Source organism: Muscardinus avellanarius, assembly GCF_963383645.1.
Source record: "Muscardinus avellanarius genome assembly, chromosome: 21".
Taxonomy (NCBI): domain Eukaryota; kingdom Metazoa; phylum Chordata; class Mammalia; order Rodentia; family Gliridae; genus Muscardinus; species Muscardinus avellanarius.
Window position 1 is genome coordinate 25,095,878 of NC_137807.1, and position 23,116 is coordinate 25,118,993.

Here is a 23,116-nt window from a genome sequence, read left to right on the forward strand (position 1 = left end):
GGGCGTGCAACGTCATTGGTTATTGTCTATCCCGCGTCGGTTCAGGAGGGGGCGTGCCCTGAGGCCTCTAAAAATCGCCCCTGCTGGTGCGCACGCGCAGTACCTCAGTACCAGCGGGGGGAAGGCCATCACTTTGGGCTTGGATGCCACTACTACGCACGCGCCTTCCACAAAGGCCCCCCACCTTCACTCTGCACATGCGCCTTGGGAGACAGCGGCCCAAAAAGGTCGGGCCGATTTTCCCGCCGGGCCCGAGGGGCGTGACGCCGCGCGCAGTTTGATGACGACACTGCGGCGCCGGTTGGCCGAATGGCGGCTTCCACTGCTGAGGCGAATGGTTCTTGGGCTTCCACAGGTGAGTGGCGGGAGCCGCGCGCGAGACAGCCCCGCTTCCAGGCGTCTTCCTCCAGCTGTCCCCGCCGAGGCCGATCCGGGGACTCCGCCGGGCCGCCGCTCTGCTCGGGCGGGGAGGCAGGCCGTGTCCGCGCCCTCCGGCCGCCCTCCCGCGCGGCCCGCACCCCGCCGGGTCGGGCTCGGCGGAAGTCCGTTGAACGAGTTACAGAAGGAGAGCTTCGAGGCCAAGGCCAGCCTTGGGCCGAGCGCAATGGCGCGCGCCTGTCATTCCAGTCCTTGGGAGGCCGAGACGGGGGGGCCGCACGTTCGAGGCCAGCCCCGCAACTTGGCGAGACCTGATTCCAAACTAAAAGGACGAAATGGGGCTGTAGCTCGGAGGTAGAAAGCCCCTGAGCCCCGGGCCACGAGAAGGAAGCTAGCTTCCTCTGAGCAAAGAAACGCTCTCACTCCATCGCCCCTGAAGTTGTGTCCGGCCAGAGTGCAGGTTTGCGTTGCTGTCCTCGTTTGGAAACTGGGAGACGTTCCTTTGGCCGCTTTGCGGAGATTGGCGCTTCCTTTCATCGCCTCCCTCCCTCCCTGGCTTCCGTGTGTGTGGTGCTGGGGACTGAACCCAGGCCGTCCTGCTTCCGAGCCACACCCCCAGCCCTGTTTTATTTCTCATTTTGGAGGAAAATCTCACTTGAGCTGCGGAGCCTGGGGAGAAACCTGCGGTCCTGCCCCCGCCTCCCCGGTGCCGGGATCGCGAGCGTGCAGCCGGCGCCGGCGCCCCCGGGTCCTCTGCCCGGCCCTGTCCTTCCGCAGACTGCCCGCTGCCTCTCCTGGCCTCCGTTGTGTGCTGGGTGGGCCTGTGCCAAGAAAGCGGGGCTGTGCAGTCTTGCTCTGTGTTCTGTCCAACTTCGAGTATTTTCTGCTTCTAAACCAGGGTGGACAGAGAGGTAGGGATCTGGGGAATCATTCCTAATTTTCATTTTGTTGTACTGGGGATTGAACCCAGGAGCATGCTACCTCTGAGCAGCACCTCCAGCTATATATATATATATATATGTATATGTATATGTATATGTATATGTATATGTATATGTATATGTATGTATGTATATGTATGTATATGTATGTATATGTATATATATGTATATGTATATATATGTATATATATGTATTTGTATTTTTTCTTTTTTTTGCGCGTCTGGGGCTGGAACCCAGGGGCTTTCGACCTCCGAGCTACACCCCCTGCCCTATTTTTTATTCTTTAATTTGAAACCGGGTCTCACTGAGTTGCAGAGGGCCTCACTAAGTAGCTGAGGCTGTCCGCGAACCGCGATCCTCCGGTCTCAGCCTCCTGAAGGCTGGGATTACATGCGTGCGCCGTTATGCCCGGCTTTCTATATTTTGTTTTGAAACAGAGTCTCTCTGCGTTACCCAGTCTGGCTGAGTTACCCAGGCTTGTGATCCTCCTGTCTCAGCCTCCCAAGAACATTCCTAATTTTCTGGCCCATCTTAGCTGGGTTTTCTGCTTGGGGTTTATTTTTTGGTCTTGGTTTGGTGTTTGTTTTTTGATACTAGGGATTGAACCCAGGGCCATTCATTCTACCTCCAAGTGGTAACCCCAGCACTATATTTTTTTTAATTTAATTTAATTAATTTTTTTTTTGGTGGTACTGGGGGTAGAACCCAGAGGCTTTCTACCTCCGGGCTATACTCCCAGACCTATTTTATACTTTATTTGGAAACAGGGTCTCACTAAGTTGCTGAGAGCCTCACTAAGTAGCTGAGGCTGGCTTCGAACCTGCGTGATCCTCCTGTCTCACCCTCCCAAGTGCGGGGATCACAGGCATGCCTCACCACACCCGGCTTTTTAAATTTTATTTTGAAACAGAGACTTGCTAGGTTAATGAAGAGTCTCATTCCTTGCTGAGGCTGACCTCAAACCTCTTGTCCTCCTGTCTCAGCCTCCCAAGTACTGAGATCACAAGCATGCACAACGATGCCTGGCCTGCTTAGGGTTTGATAAGGCTAAAATCTAGGTGTTTTTCTGCAGGTTCTGCTTTCAAGCTTAGGTCACTGGGAGAATCCAGCTCTGTGGATTTGTACAACTTGCTACCAGCTGGGGGCTATGCTATTCTTTTTTCTTTTTAGTACAGGGAATTGAGCTCAGAAGCATTCTATCTCCAAGCTCCTTTTTATTATTTTTGAAACAGGGTCTCAGTGGGTTGCTGAGGTCTCCCTAAATTGTTGAGGCTGGCTTTGAGCCTGTGATCCTCCTGTCTCAGGCTCCCAAGTACTGGGACTACAGGTCTGTATTTGAAGGTCCACTAATTTGGGGCTTTTAATTACATTTGCAAAATCCCTTCCCAGCAGTACCTAGATGATAGAATAACCAAGGGATAGGAATATGGGGGCAGGGGTTTCTTTAGAATCCTGCCTGTCGCAGAATTAGATGAGGAAATTTATGGAAAGACCTCAGAGCCAGCCTTGGCACCTAGCAAGTGCTGTACAGATCCAGCAAGGGCTCACCACCATGGACTCGGCTTGCCGCTGGCACTGTAAGCTGAGAGAACGGCATTCCTGTGAGACGAGGCGTCGGTGCTACGTGTGACCAGTGCTACGTGTGACCACGCAGCTGTTCTGGGCGTCACGAAGCGCTCGTGTCTCGTGCAGCACGTGGGAGCTTCTGCCATTTGTCTCCACAGTGGCTTCCCCCGGCGGCCATCGCTGACCCCCCGAGGGAGGCTGCTATGGCGTTCCCCCACCTGCAGCAGCCCAGCTTCCTGCTGGTGAGTGCCATTTGCCTTCGCCTTCACAAGCGCCGGTGCCCAGAGAGGCCTTCCACTGACTGAAGGGCTCTAGTGTTTGTCTTTGAGGGATGTGTGGTGGGAACACCTCGGTCTTGGGTTCAGAGTGCTTGAGCATGGCTGCTTCTCCTCCGTGGTGAAGGACTTCAGGTCCATTCAACCTCTTGACTCTAGTTTTCTTATCTACAAAATGGACTGCCTCGATTGCCATTTTCCCTGCTTCCCAACGTGGAGGCTAGAGCAAGTAAGAAGGAGAGGCATCAGAATGTCTGACCCCTAGGCCTCGTGCTTGGAATGGTACTTGGGAGTGTCGCCAGTGAGACATGGAGGGTGCCTGGGGAGCTGGGACAGCTTGCGCTCATCTGGCGCAGGCCAGAGAAATTGGGCCTGCAGTGGGCACCAGTGACACCATGTCCTAATTCCAGCCCCCAGAAGATTCTTTCATGGGCATTTATTTGGAAGGACATTCTTCCCTGGTGCGCCCTGCTAGAGCTTGCAAACAGGCCTGACCCCTGACCTGAATAGCCTTGGTCTCCATCTGTGACTTGGACCCCTTGGAATTCACCCGCATTTGGAACAGGGTCTCCCTTGGGAGGATTGAGGGTTAAGGCCAGCCTCAGCAATTTAATGAAACCCTGTTTCAGGACAAAAAAAATAAAATAGGTTCTCGGGGTGGAGCTCAGAGGTCGAGTGTCCCCAGGCTCAGTCCCCAGTACCACACGCAGTGACTAAGGGAGGGTACTAGGAGGCAGGCCTGAGGAGTACTGGTACAAAGGGATGGAAACTTATCTCTTCTAGAACCATCTAGTGCATGAGGTCCCAGGAACCAAGCGAGGGGTTGCAGTTGTGTAACTCATACTTACTGCTTGTATTGTGTAAACCCAGGCCATGTACATGCTTGGCGAGTGCTGGACCACAAAGCTATACACCCAGCCCTTTTTCATTTTGTTTTCTTCATGGTACTGGCGATTGAACCCAGAGACATTCTACCTTTGAGGTACACTCCAGTCCGGTTTTATTTCTTATTTGGAAAGAGTCTCACCGGGTTGATGCGAGTCTCACTACTTGCTGGAGCTCTCCTCGAACCTGCTAGCCTCCTGTCTCAGCTTCCCGAGTGCGCCACCACGCCCGGCTCACATTTCCTTTTGATACAGGGTTTTGCTAAGTGACTCAGGGTAGCCTTCAGCTTAAAGTTGTCCTTCTGTAGCCTCCCAGGTAGCTGGGATTACAGGTGTGCACCACCACACTCACCCTGGGCTTGTGACTGGAGCTGGGAGGTCTGTGGAAGCTGTGGAGCGAATCCGTTTGTGAGTTTTCCTTTGTCTCTAGGCGAGCCTGAAAGCCGACTCTATAAACAAGCCCTTTGCACAGCGGTGCCAAGACTTGGTGAAGGTCATCGAGGACTTTCCAGCAAAGGTACCGCTCTGCCAGTATAACTCTTACACATCTCCAGTGCGTAGAGGCCGAGAGTGTTAGAAACCTCCGGCAGTGTACAGACTCCTTGCAGGAGTGACCTCTGCGACAAGACAGTATCCGACCCCAGTGTCAGTACTGCCAAGAAAGCCCTGACAGAAAGACTGTGAAAATATGTATACATTCCTGCTTTGAATTGTCAGGCTCAGGAAGCTGGCCTGGACAAGTTAATGCTAAGTAACAGTAGGTTGTTGATCTACTCATGAGGAAGGAAGTATGTTGCTTTCCTTTCTAAAAGCTGTCTCTTCAGGTCAAAAGTTCCCAATATTTAAACAAATCTTTTTAAACGCATGGGCTGACCACATATAACTGGCCGTGTATACCGCAGCGGTGCTTGGCAAGCACGTGAGCCTGGGAAACCCACATCACGTGTGTTCCCGTGGCTGCAGGGCTGGTCCTGTGGCCTCTGCCTTGTGGGAAGGCAGGTGCCTGGCACGGGCAGGCCCTCAGCAGGCCTGCCTGTGGCCTCCCGCCTGCTCTTTCAGGAGCTGCATGCCATTTTCCCGTGGCTGGTAGAGAGCATCTTCGGCAGCCTGGATGGCGTCCTCATTGGCTGGAACCTCCGCTGTCTACAGGGGCGCGTGAACCCCGTGGAGTACAGCATCGCGATGGAATTCCTAGACCCTGGGTGAGGAGGTTTGCAGCTAGAGAAGGGCCAGGTGCTTCCTGCTGCTGATCCCAATTTTAAATCTATTTCTTAAAAATCCCAGCTCCTCAGGAGGCTGAGGCAGAAGGACCCTAAATAAAAGCTTAAAAAGGACTGGGGGTGTGGCTCAACAGTGGAATGCCCCTAGTTCCAATCCCCGTGCCACAGAAAGAGAAGAAAGCTGGGCGTGGTGGGCACGCTTGTAATCCCAGCATTTGGGAGGCGGAGACAGGAGGATTGTGGTTCTTGGGCAGCCTCAGCTACTTAGTGAGGCCCTCTGCTACTTTGTGAGACCCTGTTTCAAACTAAAGGGAAAAAATATAGGGCAGGGGGTGTAGCTCAGAGGTGAATGCCCCTGGGTTCTATCCCAGGACTGGGGAAAAAAAAAAAATAGAATCAGAGAAAAACAGTTTGCAACTCATTTGCCCTGTTTCTGTTTAAATTCACATTCAGTGGCCCAATGATGAAGTTGGTTTATAAGCTCCAGGCTGAAGACTATAAGTTTGACTTTCCTGTCTCCTACCTCCCTGTAAGTAAGCCACATGGTAAGAGCGGGTGGCCTCGCAGGCAGGGGACTGATGAGCGCCTAGGAGCCACGCAGAGTAGATCTTCCGGTAGCAGCTTTGTAAAGGCATCGCCCAGCCCTGCCCGCCGCTGTTAGGCTTCCTGCTGCCGGGCGGGCCTGGCTGTGGTGGGGGCACATGACTAGTTGCACCTTTCTCCCAAGTCTCCAGTCCCTCGGTGAACTGAGGAGTGACCTGCTTGTGGGGCCGGGGCTCAGAAACACCGAGGCTGCCCTCGCTCCTCGTGGATTTTTATGAGGACACAGGCCAGTGCCGAGCAGAGCCAGGGCGCTGCCCCTGCAGGCAGGTTCTGTGCTGGTCCTCTCAGCAGCCGCACTGCCCGCAGGGGCCGTGTTGGTGCACACCACGAGCCTGCCTCCCTTTCTCTGCAGGGCCCCGTGAAGGCATCCATCCAGGAGCGAGTCCTCCCTGACAGCCCTCTGTACCACAACAAGGTCCAGTTTCCCGCCGCCGGGGGCCTCGGCCTGAACCTGGCCCTCAGTATCCTTTGGTGGCCCGGAGGGTGGGCGGGTGGCTGTGTGTGGCCTGCACTGTTGGAGGGTGGCCCAGCGCTGTGTCGGCCCCTTGACACCGCCAACAGATCCATTCGAGTATTACATATTCTTCTTTGCCCTGAGCCTCATCACTCAGAAGGTACAGACAGAGCCACTGCTTGTCGCCTGCTCTGCCAGCTCCTGTAGGAGGCGGGCTTGGCTTGGGGGCCCTGAAGTTGCTGGTGTGGCGGGAGGGTGGCGCCCACAGCCACAGCCACACTAACGATGCATTTGGTTCCCAGCCTCTGCCTGCGTCCCTCCATGTCCGCACATCAGACTGTGCCTATTTCCTCCTGGTGGACAGATTCCTGTCGTGGTTCCTTCCCACTGAAGGCAGCGTGCCCCCTCCACTCTCTTCCAGTCTGGGAGGGACCAGCCCCTCGCCGGCCCCCAGGTAAGGCACTCATGAGTCCCGGCCCTTTGGAGGGCACAGCCTGCTCAGTGGCATTGCCCACAGGGAAGGTAGTCCCGGCCTGTGCCCTGGGCTCATGGCCTGTGGCTGTGGGTGGAACTGCAGGCCTCCGCCTTACTTGGGGATCCTCGCTGTGGTATTGGGACAGGCATGTGTTCTACTGTGGTGGCCCTCCCCACAGGGGGTTCCAAGCCCCTGAGGCAATGAGAGGTGGTCCCAAGGACAAGAAGAAGAAGTAGGGCTGTGAGCTGGGGTGGGGTGAAGAGCCCTGGTGCCAGGCCATGGGCAGGCTGGCCCGGTGCAGCCACCTGGCTTGAAGGTGAATGGGGCTTGAAGCTGCCCGCCCTGGGGACTTGATGACCTCCACCTGGGACCTCCTATCCGGCTGTCCCCCTGAGCCCCCTCCCCACAGCCTTACTGGCCCAGCTCCTGTCTGTGGGTATGCGCGCCAAGCCCTTCCTTCCCCAGAGCTCACGGTGTGGGCAGAGAGTGGGGGGCAGGCCTGGGAGGAAGGAGAGGCGGCGGCAGCTGGCGACCCTGACACCTTGGCCTTGCTGTGGTAGAGAAGTAGGACTTGGAGGTGGGCGGATTCCTGCCTTCTTCAAGGCTGAGCTCAGCCACCCAGCAGCATTCTGGCTCTGGTCTATTGGCCATGTAAACTTTTTTATTTTGAAGGAACTTTAGACTTACAAAAAACTGCCATGTAGGCTGGGTGTGGTGGTGCACGCTTGTAATCCCAGCATTCGGGAGGCTGAGACAGGAGGACCACAGTTCGCGGACAGCCTCAGCTACTTAGCGAGGTCCTTCTCAACTCAGTGAGACCCTGTTTCAAAAATTAAAAAAGACTAGCCTGGCATGGTGGCGCACGCTTGTAATCCCAGCATTCGGGAGGCTGAAACCAGAGGATTGCGGTTCGTGGACAGCCTCAGCTACTTAGTGAGGCCCTCCACAACTTAGTGAGACCCTGTTTCAAAAAAATAAGAAATAGGGCAGGGGGTGTGGCTCAGAGGTCAAATGCCCCTGGGTTCCACCCCCAGACCTGCCCAAAAAAAAAAAGACTAAAAAGTAAGGCTGGGGATTTAGCTCAGAGGCGCAGTGCCCCTGAGTTCCATCCCTAGTACTACAAAAGAAGTTAAAAAACAAAAAAGCTGCCGTGCAGAACATAGGAACTTGCACAGATCGTTCAGATTTTGGAATTGTTGGCGCTTTGCTGTGTGCCTCTTTCCACTTGTCTGGAGGAGGGGGTCAGAGCAAGTGACAGATGTGCCACCCAGCACCTTACTCCAGCGTAGGTTTCATAGGAGCCGGCTGTGGCACTTCTGCCCCATCGGGAAGCTGGGCCCCCGCGGCTCCTCAGAGCCTGCGCAGGATCACCACCGGCCCCGCCTGTTGCCTGCATTCCCTGCTCCCTCTAGTGCCCGGCTGGACAGGCCCTTGGCCTTCTCAGCTTTGATCTAGGGTGGAGCCCAGTGTGTGGAGACACGCCGCACTTGGACCCTGGTTTTGTCTGCTCCTAGGTAGGCCCAGCCTGGGCTCTGGTGCCGGGTCCTTCCCAGAGACCCTGGTGATAGGAACTTGGTCACAGGGCTAAGGTGTCCACCAGGTTTTCCACTGTAAAGTTGAACCCATACTTTGCACCTAAGTCAATTCTGAGAATTTAGTGGGAAGATCCATTGCGCTTTTGCGATTTATCACTTACATTAGCGTCCTCATCCAGATCAGCTCTCACTAGGGCAGAAGTGGTGGTTTCCTCATGCATCCCTCCTACGTGAAGTCGGCACCCTGTCGTTGGGAAGACTTCTCTTTCCCATTTATTTAAGAATTTCATTGTGATGCTGAGACAGGAGGATTGCAGGTTCGCGGCTAGGCTCAGCTACTTAGTGAGGTCCTCCACAATTTGGCCCTGTTTCAAAATAATAAAAAATAGGACTGGGAATGTAGCTTGGAGGTAGATTATATGCCCCTGGATTCCATCCCCAGTACCACACACACACACACACACACACACACACACACACACACAAAGACTATCAGAGCTGAGTACAGTGACACACAACCGTAATCCTAGTACTTAGGAGGCTGAGACAGGAGGATTGCAAGTTTGAGGCCAGCATAACTCAGTTGGGGTAACTCAGTGAGATCCTGTTTCAAAATAAGATCTGGGATGTAGCCCAGTGGTAGAGCACCCCGGGCTCCGTCCCCAGTAACACATGCACACACACAGACATGCAGGTGCAGTCCATAGCAGCATGGACCTGCGGGATCATGGTGTGATTCTACACGGTTTAATCAGTTATTGGATTTGTTTACGTTTGTTTTTTTGTACTGGGGATTAAACCTAGGGGCATTGTATCTCCAAGTCATCCACAGCCCTATTAATATTTTATTTTATTTATTTATTTTTATTTTTTTATTTTTTGTGGTACTGGGGATGGAACCCAGGGGCCTTCTACCTCTGGGCTACACTCCCAGACCTATTTTATATTTTATTTGGAAACAGGGTCTCTTAAGCCAGCTAAGGCTGGCTTCGAACCTACGCGATCCTCCTGTCTCCGCCTCCCAAGTGCGGGGATTACAAGCGTGCGCCACCACGCCCGGCTTATTTATTTATTTATTTATTTATTTATTTATTTATTGGTACTGGGGTTCCTGGAAACTCTTCTACCTCCGGGCTACATTCCCAGACCTATTTTATATTTTTATTTGGAAACAGGGTCTCTTAAACCAGTGGAGACTGGCTTTGAAACTGTGCGGTCCTCCTGTCTCCGCCTCCCAAGTGTGGGGATTACAAGCGTGCGCCACCACACCCGACAATATTTTATTTTGAAACAGGGTCTCGCTAGGTTGCTGAGGCTGGTTTTGAATCCATGGTCTTCCTGTATCTCAGCCTCCCAAATATTGGGATTATAGCTCTGCACCTCCTTTCCTGGCCCTTTGTTGATTTTGATGTCCAGGTGTCCCCGGGCGTGGCCAGCAGGGTCCCTAACTCGGACTTGTTTTCATATCGCCAGCAGGACCCCAGCCGTGCCCTTTGCCTCCTATGGACTCCACCACACCAGCCTCCTGAAGCGCCATCTCTCTCACCAAACACCTGTGAACGCAGACCCTGCCTCCCATGAGATCTGGAGGTCAGAGACACTCCTCCAGGTGAGAGCCCAAAGGGCTGATCTCTGTGTTTAAAAACCCACCTGTCATCTCAGTACTTAGGAGACTGAGACAGGAGGATCTGGGTTCAAGGCCAGTGTCATTTAGACAGTGTTTCAAGTAAAAAATTTAAAAGGCTACAGGTGCTGGGCATGGTAGCACATGCTTGTAATCCCAGCACTTAGGAGGCTGAGACAGGAGGATCTGGGTTCTTGGCCAGCCTCAGTTCCTTAGTGAGGCCCTCCACAACTTAATGAGACCCTGTTTTAAAATAAAGAATAAAAAATTGGTGCCGGCGTGGTGGCGCACGCTTGTCATCCCCGCACTTGGGAGGCTGAGACAGGAGGATCACACAGGTTTGAAGCCAGCTTCAGCTACTTAGTGAGGCTCTCAGCAACTTAGACCCTGTTTCCAAATAAAATATAAAATAAGTCTGGGAGTATAGCCCGGAGGTAGAAAAGCCCCTGGGTTCCACCCCCAGTGCCACAAAGAATAAAATAAAAGAGGGGATGGGGTGTAACTTGGAGGTAGAATACCCCTGGGTTCAATCCCTAGTACCAAAGAATAAAAAATTGGTCTGGGGGTGTAGCTCAGTGGTAGAATGCCCTGGGTTCCATCCCCAGCACACCACACACACACACACACACACACACACACACACACACACACACACACAAAGGCTAAGTGTGTAGTTTAGAAATAGAAGGCCCCTGGGCTCCATCCCTCAGCCCTGCTCAGCCCCCCTCCACCACGTGGGCAGACATCTCATCAGCCTGAGCATTGTTCTCGGTGTTGGTGTTTCTTACTGCGAGACTGAGAGCCCGTGCGGACCTGTCCTTGCCCCTCGTGTTTTCCGTCCCAGGTCCCGCCCCGTGGTGGCTCTCGTGGTTCTCAATGGTGATGGAGTCATGGCAGTCTTCTAGTCTCTGTGTCCGTGGCCGTGCTCTCCTCCCTGCCCCCCGTCCCTCTCCCAGGCTGTGGGAGGTGTCTCTACATTCAGCCTTGGGACACTAAATCCCACCCAGAAGCATCTTCCTGATGCCGAAGGGCCGGGCCTTGCGAAGCCTCTGCCCTGGTGAGCAGGGCACAGGGGGGCAGCGTCCCCGCTGGTCTGCCTCGGGTCTGTCCTCACCCAGACGTGCTCCTGGCCGATTGGCACTGGCTGCCACCTCCCAGACCCTGGAGAGGTAGCTGCTTCCAGTGCTGGATCTGGGGCTGGTGACAGCCTGGCACGTGAGCAGGAGGGGTTCCATGCCCACCTGGGGCTGAGCATGGTGCTGTGCTTGTAGAAGCTTTCAGGTTGTCTGCACAGCAGCCCGGGGCCAGATGACAGGCATCCTCAGCTCTGCTCGCAGTTGACTGCTGATAGGCTGGCTCGCACTGTGGGGCCTCAGCTGGGGCCAAGATGCTTCCAGGCACAGGTGGAGGGTTCTGCTTGCTGGACCAAAGCACTACTACTTCTTATTTTTCTATTAAAATTATAGTGAAGAGCCAAGTGTGGTGGTGCACACCTGTAGTCCCAGTGCTTGGAGATAGCATGTTTGCAGCCAGCCTCAGCAACTTAGTGAGACCCTGTTTCAAAATAAAAAATAGAATAGGTCTGGTTTTGTAACTCATAAGTAGAATGCCCCTGGGTTCAATCCCCAGTACTACCAGTACCACAAAAAGTGTGTGTGTGTGTGTGTGTGTGTGTGTGTGTGTGTGTGTGAGATGCATGTGAGTTAGTTACTGGGGATTGAACCCAGGATCATTTTACCTCTGAAATGTGCATAAACACTTTTTTTTTTTTTTTTTTTTTTTTTGGTGGTACTGGGGTTCCTGGAAGCCCTTCTACCTCCGGGCTACACTCCCAGACCTATTTTTTACATTTTCATTTTGGAAACAGGGTCTCCTAAACCAGCGCGCGCGGCTGGCTTCGAACCTGCGCGATCCTCCTGTCTCTGCCTCCCAAGCGTGGGGATTACAAGCGTGCGCCACCACGCCCGGCGTGCATAAACACTTTTTATCTTGAAAAACTGAAACCGTGCCCATTAAACAGCTCCCCTCTCCCCTCTCCACAGCCCTCACTGTTGCGCTGTTTCTTTGACTTTGACTTTATGCCTCCTGCCTCAGTGCTCGCGGAGGTTCGCAGTGCTGCCTTCTGTGGCTGGCTGCCTCCCCCAGCTGGCGGCCCAGCGCTCCTCACGCCGGGCGGTGTCAGGCCCCTCCTGTGAAGGCGGAGGCGGGTAGACGCACACCCTTTGTCCAGGCCTCCGCTCTGGCTGTCAGGGTGCTGCTACTGCGGGACACACAGTCATTTAGTTAGGTCTAGAAGCAACAGCGTACTGTTTGCAGTTTCTGCACCTTTTGTATTCCCACTGGCAGGGACAGGGTTCCGGTTTCTCTGCATTCTTTTCTCTTTTTTTTTTTTATTTTCCCCTGTGGTGCTGGGAATTAAAGACAGGTTCACCTCCAGCCCTATTTTAATTTTGTAATTTGAAACAAGGTCAGGCTTCATTGCTGAGCCTGGCCTTGAACCTGCATTTCTCCAGTCTCTGCCTCCCAAGTGCAGGCTGTCTTCATTCTTTTGTGTGGGCATTTCCTGTCTTGCCAGCACTCTGTTGCAGAGATCTCCTTCCCTTTTGGATTTTCTGGCACTGTTGTCAGTTTGACCAGCTACTGCTCTTTTGCAGGTCTTTGTGGAGATGTGGCTTCATCATTACTCCTTGGAGATGTACCAGAAAATGCAGTCTCCTCATGCTAAGGTTCGTCCCGTAGTCCTTCCTGCCCCCTGCCCCCTGTCTGGTCCCCCTGCTGGTGCTCAGGCTGCTTAGCCTCACAGCCTGGATGGTAGGAAGCGGGTGGCCACCGTCCCCTTACTCCGATGCAGCACAAGGAGGCTGGCCCTCTGCTGTGTGGGGCTGCGCCCCAGTAGGTGGACCCTTGAGGCCTGAGGTGGTTTTTCTGGGGTCTCCCTATGCAGCTTCCAGAAGTCCCTCCCTGGCAGCAGGAACACCGAGGTTCTGGTGCTCTTGGTGGGGGCGTGGGGGCTGCCGGCACCTCTGGGGGTCTTGACTGCTGTGAGTAGCGCCTTCAAGCTCTCAGGTGAGGTGGCGGCCCTGGGCAGACCCCTGCCGGCCACAGTGAACTCACAGTGGACCTCCGTTGCTGCCTGCAGCCCAGCCTCTTCCGCAGCAGCAGCCAGTGGCCGTCTTTGTGGTGGGCCTGGCACTGTCCCGCATGCAGCCTGCTTCCGCAGCGCCTCCTGGCCTTTCCTCGCCCTCCTCCCTGTGGGCAGAAGCGGAGGTGGCGAGGTACCGGGACCTCCGGTTCTGCTGTCCCGGGCCGGGCTCCGCGAGGCCTCTGCAGGGTGAGCCAGCTCAGCGCAGTCGCCGAGGGGCTCGGGGTGCTGAGAGCATGGTGGTCTGGGCCCGGCCTCCTGGCTGGCGTCTGCGGCTATTTGCAGTGTGTATGGAGAATGGTTCTCTCACTACTGGGCGGAACTCTTGAGGCCTTGGAGTTACCGTTGAGCAGGACATACAGTAGCGAGTCTCTGATGCACCTGCTGAGAGTCTAGCTCTGCAGCCAGTGCTCCGCTGTGTGGAGGGCGTTGGGCCCATGGTTGGGCCCATGTCTCAGAGCTCAGGGCTCTGCCCGTGGCATCCCTGGGAGGAGGAGGACAGGAGGCCCTGGTCCCTGCTTTGGGCCTTGCGTGCCACCTGGAGCCTGCAGTGCCCCTGCCTGCTGCCTGTTCCTGGTGCCCTCAGCCAGCTCCTCCGTTGGCACCCAGGAGTCTTGCTTAACCGGTGCATGAGTCTTGGCTGTGCAAAGGCTGGGGCCACTGCTGCCTTGCCCAGCGGCCTGGCCACATGCCTGTGTGGAAGCCACACCCACATTTGAGGGCCAGCCGCTGTCTCCGTGGGCGGGGAGGGGCCAGTGGGCTCTCTGCCTGGGGAGGGAGGTGCTTTCCCTTTGCCCCCACGTTTTCTTCCTCTTGGCCAGACGGGGTGAGCGCTTCCTACCCAGAATGGACTGGCTGTGGGAGGGTGAGCCAGAGAGGCTCTGCCTTCGCCTCCTCCAGCTGAGGCAGAAAAGAAAGCTGAGTGGAGGGGCTGGAGAAGAGCGTAGAGTCCCCGTCACGCAAGGCCTGTCCTGCCCCTCGGCCTGTGCTGCGCCTGTCTTACAGAAGTCTTTGCCAGGCATGTGTCCCTGCCCAGTGACTAAGCAGTAACTTGGCCCTGTGGGCTGCCCTGCATTCCCACAGGGAGGGGCAGGGACTCACTCACCTGAGAACCTGCTCCAGACCCCGCCGTGAGCGCACAGCCAAGGTTGGGTCTGGTCCAGGAAGGCTGTGAGGCCTTGGTCACTCCACTGCTGCCACCAACCACCCTAGGATCTGCCGAGGACGTGCTGACCTCTCGCAGGAGGCTGGCGGGCATGCTGCTGGTCCGGAGGCACAGCCTTCAAGGGTTGGGACCTGTGCTTGGCTGGGCTGCTTCGGTGGGAGTGGTAACAGTGGGAGAGGCTCGTGCTGGCTTGGCCATCGCCCACCGTCCTGGCTGTCTGAGCCTCGAGGTTCCTGCTGCCTCTGGGAGTGTGTAGCTGTGGCTGGACTTTGGGGGCACATTCCCTCAGGAGCTCGGTGTGTTTGGAGGGGGCGGTGCTGATGAGGTAGGAGAGGCTGTGTGACCAGGGCTAGAACTGACGGCACACTGCCTCTAACCATCCCCAAGACCAGCGTGCTAGGCTGAGCTTGTACCCATCGCTGTCTCTGTCCTCTCAGTTCCAAAGGACCATTCCTGGGAGGGATGTTGATTGGAATACCTGCTGATTTGGTAAATTTCTTCTCAAGACAGCCTAGGGAAACCCAGTAAATTTCAGTGTCCTGCTGGGTACAATGACACACACCAGTAATTCCAGTACTTGGTAGGCTAAGACTCAGCAACCTAAGCAAGACCACTTTAAACAATGAAAAAGGGCTTGAGGGTGTACCTCAGAGGTTGAATACCCCTGGGTTCAATCCCCAGTACCACAAAAAAAGTTTCAGCTGGGTGTGGCAGTGTGCCCTGTAACACCCTGTAGTACTTGGGAGGCTGAAATGGAAGGATTATAGGTTCAGTTCAGCCTCGGCTACTTAGTGTGTGTGAGACCCTATTTCAAAATAAAAAGAATTTAAAAATAGGGCAGGGAGTGTAGCTCGGAAGTCGAATGCCCCTGAGTTCCATCCCCAAACCCAAAATAAAGTAAAATAAAATAGTCGTCGGGCGTAGTGGCTCACACTTGTAACCCCAGCATGTGGAAGGCTAAAACAGGAGGATCGTGGTTCGCAGACAGCCTCAGCTACTTAATGACGTCTTTTGCAACTCAGTGAGATCTTGTCTCAAAATAAAGAATAAAAATAAAAAAATAGGGTTGGGGGTGTAGCTTGGAGGTAGAATGCCCTTGGGTTCCATCCCCAGTACTGCAAAAACGAATGAATGAATAAATAAATAAAATAAAATGAGGTTGGGGTGTGGTTCAGAGGTAGAATAACCCCTGGGTTCCATCCCCGGCACCACAAAAAGTTTCTTTCCTGCCGGGCGTGGTGGCGCACGCTTGTAATCCCCGCGCTTGGGAGGCAGAGACAGGAGGATCGCGCAGGTTCGAAGCCAGCCGCGCGCGCTGGCTTAGGAGACCCTGTTTCCAAATAAAAATGTAAAAATAGGTCTGGGAGTGTAGCCCGGAGGTAGAAGGGCTTCCAGGAACCCCAGTACCACCAAAAAAAAAAAAAAAAAAAAAAGTTTCTTTCCTGCACGTGGAGGCCCTTGAGGCCATGGTGGCCAGCAGCAGGTCCAGCGAAGGGCCTGGGCTCTGGCTGGCAGGCGCTTGCAGGGACCACGCCAGCCGGTGTTGGGGCAGCCTCAGGTGGGAGCGGCCTCCGTGCTGACCCTGAGGGCCTGCGTCTCCAGCTGGCAGGCGCGTGGGAGGAGGTAGGGCCACCAGGAGGGGCGGTGCTGCTGTCTCGCAGCTCGGGCTCTGATGGTTTGGATTGTCACTGATTTGTTTTTGTTTTGTTTTGTTCTTGTTTTTTTCTCCTGCTCCCTTCTGGGCTCCTCGGCACTGTTCTCTTTCTCTCCCTCTGCCCTCCCCGTCCCGTCTCCGCCTCTGCCCTCCTGACTCTTCTGGCTTCTCTCTGTGTTGTCTCAGCTGGAGGTTCTGCACTACCGACTCAGTGTCTCCAGCACCCTCCACAGCCCTGCCCAACCCAGCCTCCAGGCCCTGCACGCGTACCAAGTACTGGCCGCTCTCCTTCCTCCCTTCCTGCCCCGGGGCCAGAGCGCTGTTCGCAGGAGACAGCACCGTCTGGCCAGGGCCTGCTGCAGCAGCTGAGGCTGGCTCTGAGCAGCGCTGTCCCTGTGCCGGGGGGGGGGGGGGGTGAGGGGCAGCCTCCATGGAGTCTGGCCCAGCCTGCTAGGCTAGTTGGTGGTTGGGGGCAGCCCCGAGGTACAGTGAGGCACGTGGCCCTGGGTGGCCGGGGAGCCAGCGGGGATAGGAGGAGCTGCGTGGCCCAGCCCACCCTCGCCGTGCAGGGGCTGATGGGTGGCGCAGGTTCTGCCCTGCTCAGAGCCGTGGCCCACCTGAGGCTGCAGCCCCCGAGTCTGTGTGGTAGGAGGCGGGAGGGTCAGCCCTTGGCCTTCCAGCCAGAGAGCCAGCAGTGACCTGGCGGGTATGGCCAGCAGAGGCAGGACGACCAGTGCGGGTGGGTCTGGGGTCAGTGGAGTGGGCTTCAGACCTATTGGGTCCTAGGACAGTGGGCTAGCTGACTGGGGAAGTGCAGTGTGGGCCCTGCTTGCGGCGGCTCCGGTAGCTCAGCCTGGAGAGGCTACATAGCAGTTAGTTGAGTACAAGATGAGAGGGGTGGATGGGTGGGGAGCAGAGCAGAAGACAAGGGAGGGCTCCGTTCAACCCCAGACCAGGAGAGGAGCAAGCGAGGCCTGGTGGACCCAAGAGGCTGAGAGCAGGGTCACAGGTTCAAGGCTGGCCTCAGCAACTTAGTGAGACCCTGTTTCAAAATAGAAGGGGTTGGGGATTAACTTGGAGGTAGACTTCTGGGTTTGGTCCCTAGGACCAAAAGAGAGAGTCCTTGAGATGCTGGGCTAAGTGAGAAAAGCTTTGAGCTTTGGGAACATGTCTCCAAGAAGTGAGCGGGCGGGGGCAGAGTGCTTGCCTCGTGCAAGTCCCCAGGCTCCGTCCCTAGCACAAGAAAGAAAGAAAGAAAGAAAGAAAGAAAGAAAGAAAGAAAGAAAGGAAGGAAGGAAGGAAGGAAGGAAGGAAAAGAAAAGAAAAGAAAGAAGGAGGCCACAGATCATATGGCCCCAGGTCTGCAGGATGCAGGCGTGAGAAGGTGCCGGCTCCTCCCTGGGCCAAAGATGACAGCACCTCTCCATCCTGGGTCTCGGCTGCACGGAAGGGGAGGCGAGGCTCCTGAGGGTGATGATACTAACTAGTATTAATGTTACTGTTGTATATTCCATCCATTACCTATTGCTAATAGGACAATACCACAGACTGGTGAGTTGTGAGAAAAAGAAGTTTTAGCTGAGTGTGATGGCACACACCTGTAATTCCAGTACTTGGGAGGCTGAGGATCATAGATTCAAGGACAGTCTCAACAAGTAGCAAGACTTGTCAACGTAGCAAAACCCAGTTTCCAAATAAAATTAAAACACGGCTGGGAGTGTAGCTCCAAGGTAGAATGGCCTTGGGTTCAATCCCCAAAGGGACAGAAATAAAATAGGGCTGAGGGTCTAGCTCACACGTGGACTCAGTGGGCTGGGTTCAGTCGCCATTGCCACCACACACAAAGTTTATTTTGGCTTACAGCCCTGGTGTAAGATGAGGGACCGACCACCTGTGGTGGTGGCGGTGCAGACAGCCTCATAAGAGAGTTCAGCCAAGACAGTGTCGGGGCAGACCCCTCAGCTCAGACACGGCACTCCAACCCATGATCGCATGGTTGGATCAGTCACCTCTCTCTATTTTATTTTGAACCAGGGTCTTGCTAGGTTGCTGAGGTCTGCCTGGGACCTGGTCTTCCCATCTCAGTCTCCTAAGTACTAGGCCATCAGTCACCTCTTAAAGGTCCACCAGAGTCAGGTCTGGTAGTGCACACTTGTAATCCCAGTACTTGGGAAAAGGTTCTCAGCAACTTAATGAGACCCTGTTTCAAAATTTAAAATGCTGGGATGTAGTTTGAAAGTAGAATTTCCTGGGTTCACTTCCCAGTATGAAAAAAGATTAAAATTACACATAAGCAGAAGAAAGTAACTCCCCATCTGTGGTCCCATCCTCACACTTAGCCATGCTGTGCCTGTGGGCCTAGGCCAGGGAGGCCTTAGTGGGCTCTGGGTGTGCTGGGGGCCAGGCCCTGTGCCAGGCTCAGCATTGCCGGTGCATCGGGGTCGAGAGGGGACAAGTGTTTATCCACGCTTGGGGCCTACCCACACATGCCACGGTCTACTTCCAAGGCAGCCAACAGGAAGGCTTCTCCTGGGGCTCCTGGCCTCAAAGAGCTTGCCTTCACGTCAGGAACCCAAATTCAGCTCACAGACTTAGGGCGCGCTCATCCTGGCACCTTCAGCTGGAGGAAGTGACTCCCTGCGCTCCCGGGGCCCAGCCCCATCACCATGACCAGAAGGGATCTGGGGGAGGGTCCGGGTTGTGGCCAGAGGGAGCCGGGAAGAGAGGACGGGCTCCTCTTGTGCAGCTGAGCCAGGTGGCCTTTTCGCATCAGGTGCCGCTGGCTCCAGAACTCTGTTGGGTTGCTGGCCATGTGCTGCTGGAGTAGGGTTCGGGGTGGGCACAGCGGGCCCCAACGCCCCTTGTTCACCTCAGGAGTCGTTCGCGCCCACCGAGGAGCATGTGCTGGTGGTGCGCCTGCTGCTGAAACATCTGCACGCCTTCGCCAACAGCCTGAAGCCAGAGCAGGCCTCCGCCTCTGCCCACGCGCACGCCACCAGCCCCCTGGACGAGTTCAAGCGGTGCGTGGGGTGGGGGGTGGAGACCCTGATCCCAGCAGGCTGCCCTCCACACTTGCCCTCTCGAGTGGGAGGAGCCAGGCCCGTCCCTGCTGGTCTTCTGCGCCCTCCCTATGGCAGGTAGAATGGGAGCTCTAGTGACGGCATCTCCCCTCCCTCCGGAGGGCAGGCTGGGGCCCCAGAGTAGGAGACAGGCTGGAGATGGGAGGAGTGGCACCAGCTCAGCCCCACGCTGTGCTGCGTGTCCTACCTGCATTTCTAACCTCGTGTCTCTGCGAGGAGTGCCCAGAGTCCAGGCTTGCAGTGCGCAGGGCCTCTCAAGGTGGGTGGCACCCGGTGAGCCTCCTGTCCCTGCAGGGCTGCTGTTCCAAGGTTTGTCCAGCAGAAGCTCTACCTCTTCCTGCAGCACTGCTTCAGCCACTGGCCCCTGGACGCGTCCTTCAGAGCTGTGAGTGTCAGCCCCTGTGTCCTTGGTGAGGGAGGTGAGCGGCTCCCGTGGCCTCATGGGCCTCCTAGCTAAAAAGGCTGCGGGGTGGGGTGCTATGTCATCTGCACTGGTGACGGACAGGCCAGCCCCTCCCACCAGCCAGGCTCCTGGCACACGCATCTCTCACCAGGTCCTGGAAATGTGGCTGAGTTACCTGCAGCCATGGAGGTACGCACCTGAGAAACAGGCGCAGATCAGTGACTCCCAGCCCCGGAGCGTGGCTGAGAAATGGTGAGCCCCAGCCTGCCTCCTGGCGCTCCTGGGACGCTGCTTTGGTGGGCAGATTCCAGGCCAGGCCTTGGTTGGCCCAGCCTTATCAGCCCTGGGAAGGATTTCCCAAGGAAATGGTGATCCTCTCCCCATCTGCTGGCCCTTAACCCACCTCTGACCCAAGTGGACACTGATGTCAGCCCCATCCGGCACGGGCAGCAGCCGCCACCTCAGCCTCTCCCAAGTGTGGCTCTCACCTCTGCCCCGCCCCCACCCCCTACACTTCACTCCTGAAACCTTTCTGAGGAGGCGGGCAGCCCCTGCCTCCAGTTTGCCCCCTGGCCCTGACCTGCTGCCCCACCCCAGGGCGCCCTTTGTCCAGGAGAACCTGCTCATGTACACCAAGCTCTTTGTGGCTTTCCTGAATCGAGCCCTCCGCACAGACCTGGTCAGCCCCAAGAATGCACTCATGGTGTTCCGAGTGGCCAAAGTCTTTGCGCAGCCCAACCTGGCCGAGATGATCCAGAAAGGTACGAGTGGGCAGCCTGCAGCAGGCAGAGAGGGCCTTCTTCCAAGCGCGGGCTCTCCTGGCTCACAGGGGCAAGGGGCGTCTTGGTCTCCAGCCTGCCTTCTGGGCTTTATTGGGCGTTGGCTCCTGTGGCCCCTCCCTGGACTCCACCTTCTTGGCACTGCCTGAGCACCAAGAGCTGGGTCTTCAGGCTGCTGGACCCACCCACATGTCCATGACCCACCCAAGAGAGGCTGCAAGGCAGGCCTGGGGCACAGCAGCAGGCCCCACCCTGCGAGGCAGGTCCCAGACTGTCCTGCTTCCAGGCGAGCAGCTGTTTCTGGAGCCAGAGCTCGTCATTCCCCACCGCCAGCACCGGCTCTTCACCGCGCCCACGGTCACGGGCAGCTTCCTGTCACCATGGCCGCCAGCCGTCACTGACGCCTCGTTCAAGGTCAAGAACCATGTCTACAGCCTGGAAGGCCAGGACTGCAAGTACACCCCAATGTTTGGGCCCGAGGTCCGGACCCTGGTGAGTGGCCGGGTTCCAGAGGCGGGAGGGAGGGTGTTGAGTAGGTTGTTCCACGGCTTCCCCCTTGCCATAAAGCCATATTCTCTAATAATAGTGGCAGCTGGGAACAGTGGTGCACGCCTGTAATCCCAGTACCCGGGGTACTGAAACAGAAGTATTATAGGTTTGAGGCCAGCATGGGGTAACTGAGCAAGTCCCTATTTCGGATTTAAAAACTTTTTTTTAAAGCCGGGTGTGATGGTGCAGGCCGGTAATCCCAGTACTTGGGAGGCTGAGACAGGAGGATAGGGAGTTGGAGACCAGCCTCAGCTACTTAGTAAGACCCTCTGCAATTTAGACTCTGTTTCCAAAGGAGGAATAAGTAATGGGGCTGGGGGTGTAGCTCAGAGGTAGAATGTCCCTGGGTTCGATCCCTAGTACCACAAAAAAATAAAGGCAAAGAGCCAGGTGTGGTGTTGCATGCCTGTGCTCCCAATCCTTATGAGGCTGAGACAGGAAGATCATAGGTTTGAGGCCAGCCTCAGCAACTTAGACACTATTTCAGAATTAAAAATAAAAGGGGGACCCGGGTGTGGTGGGCACACTTGTAATCCCAGCATTGGGGAGGCTGAGACTGGAGGGTCACAGTTCTCGGGCAGCCTCTGCTACTTAGTGAGGCCCTCCGCAACTTAGTGAGACCTCGTTTTAAACTAAAGAATAAAAAATAGGGCAGGGGTGTAGCTCAAAAGTCGAATGTCCTTGGGTTTCATCCCCAGACTCAAAAAAAAAAAGGGGGGGGGGCTGAGACAGGGGGATTATAGGATTGCAGGTTTTTGGCCAGCCTCAGCAACCCAGTGAGACCCTGTTTCAGAGTTATATAAAACAGGGGTGTAGCCCAGAGGTAGAATATCCCTGGATTCAAACCTCAGTACCACAGGAAAAAAAAGAGCTGAGGGTGTGGCTCGGGCAGAGTGCCCCTGGGGGGCATCTCACGTACCAAGAACAGTTTAAAAACAGTTTGTTGGAACATTTTTGCATTTGGAAGACAGGCTTTAGCTGCCCGGCCTGGCCCCTGGCCTGTGCAAGCGCGCACCCTCCAGTGGCCGTTCCCGGGCCACCGGGCCCAGCCGGCAGCGCACGTGCCCCATGGCGGCCCGGGCTGCTGACCTGGGCCTCTCTCGCAGGTCTTGCGCCTCGCTCAGCTCATCACGCAGGCCAAGCAGACCGCCAAGTCCATCTCTGACCAGTATGTGGAGAACCCGACTGGCCGCTCCTTCCTGTCATGGCTGGGCTTCTGCCCCACGGACCCGAACGGCCTCTACCCAGCCAGCGACCTAGATGAGCTGGGCCAGGACAGCGTCCGCAAGACTGACGAGTACCTGGAGAAGGCCCTGGAGCTGCTGCGCCAGATATTCCCAGTACGAGCGCAGGCGCCGAGGGGCAGGCCCGCGGGGTGGAGACCAGCGCCTCCCTTCGTGAAATGAAAGCAGAGGCGCCTCTCTCTGCAGCTCAGCGAAGCCCAGCTGGCCCAGCTCACGCTCGCCCTGGGGACGGCACCAGACGAGAATGGGAAGAAGCAGCTCCCGGACTGCATCGTGGGGGATGATGGCCTCGTCCTCACACCCCTGGGCCGCTACCAGGTAAAAGGCCTTGGCGCTGAGGGGCGCCTGCTGAGCACGGGATCTGCCCCACCCCGCCGTGCCTGCCTCCGGTTGTCCTCATCCATCCCACGGCCTGGGCCTCTAGGTCATCAATGGCTTGCGAAGGTTTGAAATCGAGTACCAGGGGGACTCAGAGCTGCAGCCTATCCGGAGCTTCGAGAGCGCCAGCCTGGTTCGGGTGCTCTTCAGGCTGTCGACTGCCATCAACCGCAGGGTGAGTGTGCATGGGACGGTGCCTCGCGTGCTCTCGGGGCCTCGGGGATGGGGCCCGAGGCACCGCTGCCAGCCCAGCTGAGCCGTCTGTGCTTCAGTTTGCAGACCAGATGGTGGCCCTGTGCGCCCGAGATGACTTCCTGGGCAGCTTCTGCCGTTACCACCTCACGGGGGCCGCGCTGGCTGGCAGGCACCTGCTGAGTCCTGCGGGGCGGAGGCGGCCAGCCAACCAGGCCCGAGGCCCCAGGCTCAGCCTGCGCTTCCTGGGCAGCTACCGGACCCTGCTCTCGCTCCTGCTGGCCTTCCTCATAGCCTTCCTGGTCGGTATCGGGCCCGGGCCCTGCGCCCTGCTCCTGGTGCTGGGCTACCTCCTCTACGCCATGGCCATGACGCTGCTGACTGAGCGGGGTAAGCTGCACCAGCTCTGACAGGCACCGCGGCCCCTGGCCGAGGGGCCGGCCCAGCCTGGGCGGCGCCTTCTGGGGATTCCAGCAGCATTGGAGGCATCTAGAACCTGAAACAAGAAAGGAGACAGGCAGTCCAGACCCTCAGGGAAGAGGCGCCATGCTGTAAGGCAGCCAGCGCTGCCTGG

The 23,116-nt window shown here is 56.3% G+C and overlaps 1 protein-coding gene across 4 annotated transcripts; it reads left to right on the top strand.

The window, feature by feature from the left end:
• Window positions 1–280: 280 nt before the first annotated feature.
• On the top strand, window positions 281–22,952 carry SMPD4 (sphingomyelin phosphodiesterase 4; the record flags this gene model as incomplete). 4 transcript variants are annotated; one of them, XM_080717415.1, is made up of 20 exons in its annotated part: window positions 281–355; window positions 3,045–3,128; window positions 4,476–4,562; window positions 5,105–5,247; window positions 5,719–5,794; window positions 6,221–6,329; window positions 6,430–6,482; window positions 6,625–6,776; window positions 9,809–9,941; window positions 12,611–12,682; window positions 16,104–16,190; window positions 18,792–18,937; window positions 19,292–19,382; window positions 19,552–19,652; window positions 19,998–20,161; window positions 20,466–20,671; window positions 21,835–22,068; window positions 22,159–22,290; window positions 22,397–22,525; window positions 22,623–22,952. In XM_080717415.1, the coding sequence occupies 20 exons, from the start codon at window positions 281–283 to the stop codon at window positions 22,950–22,952; spliced, it is 2,604 nt and encodes an 867-aa protein (XP_080573541.1). The 4 variants fall into 4 exon arrangements, with proteins under 4 accessions (XP_080573541.1, XP_080573543.1, XP_080573544.1 ...); XM_080717417.1 differs by lacking the exons at window positions 281–355; window positions 16,104–16,190 and having other exon boundaries at window positions 3,075–3,128; XM_080717416.1 differs by lacking the exons at window positions 281–355; window positions 16,104–16,190 and having other exon boundaries at window positions 3,090–3,128; window positions 19,962–20,161.
• Between the last annotated feature and the right edge of the window lie 164 nt (window positions 22,953–23,116).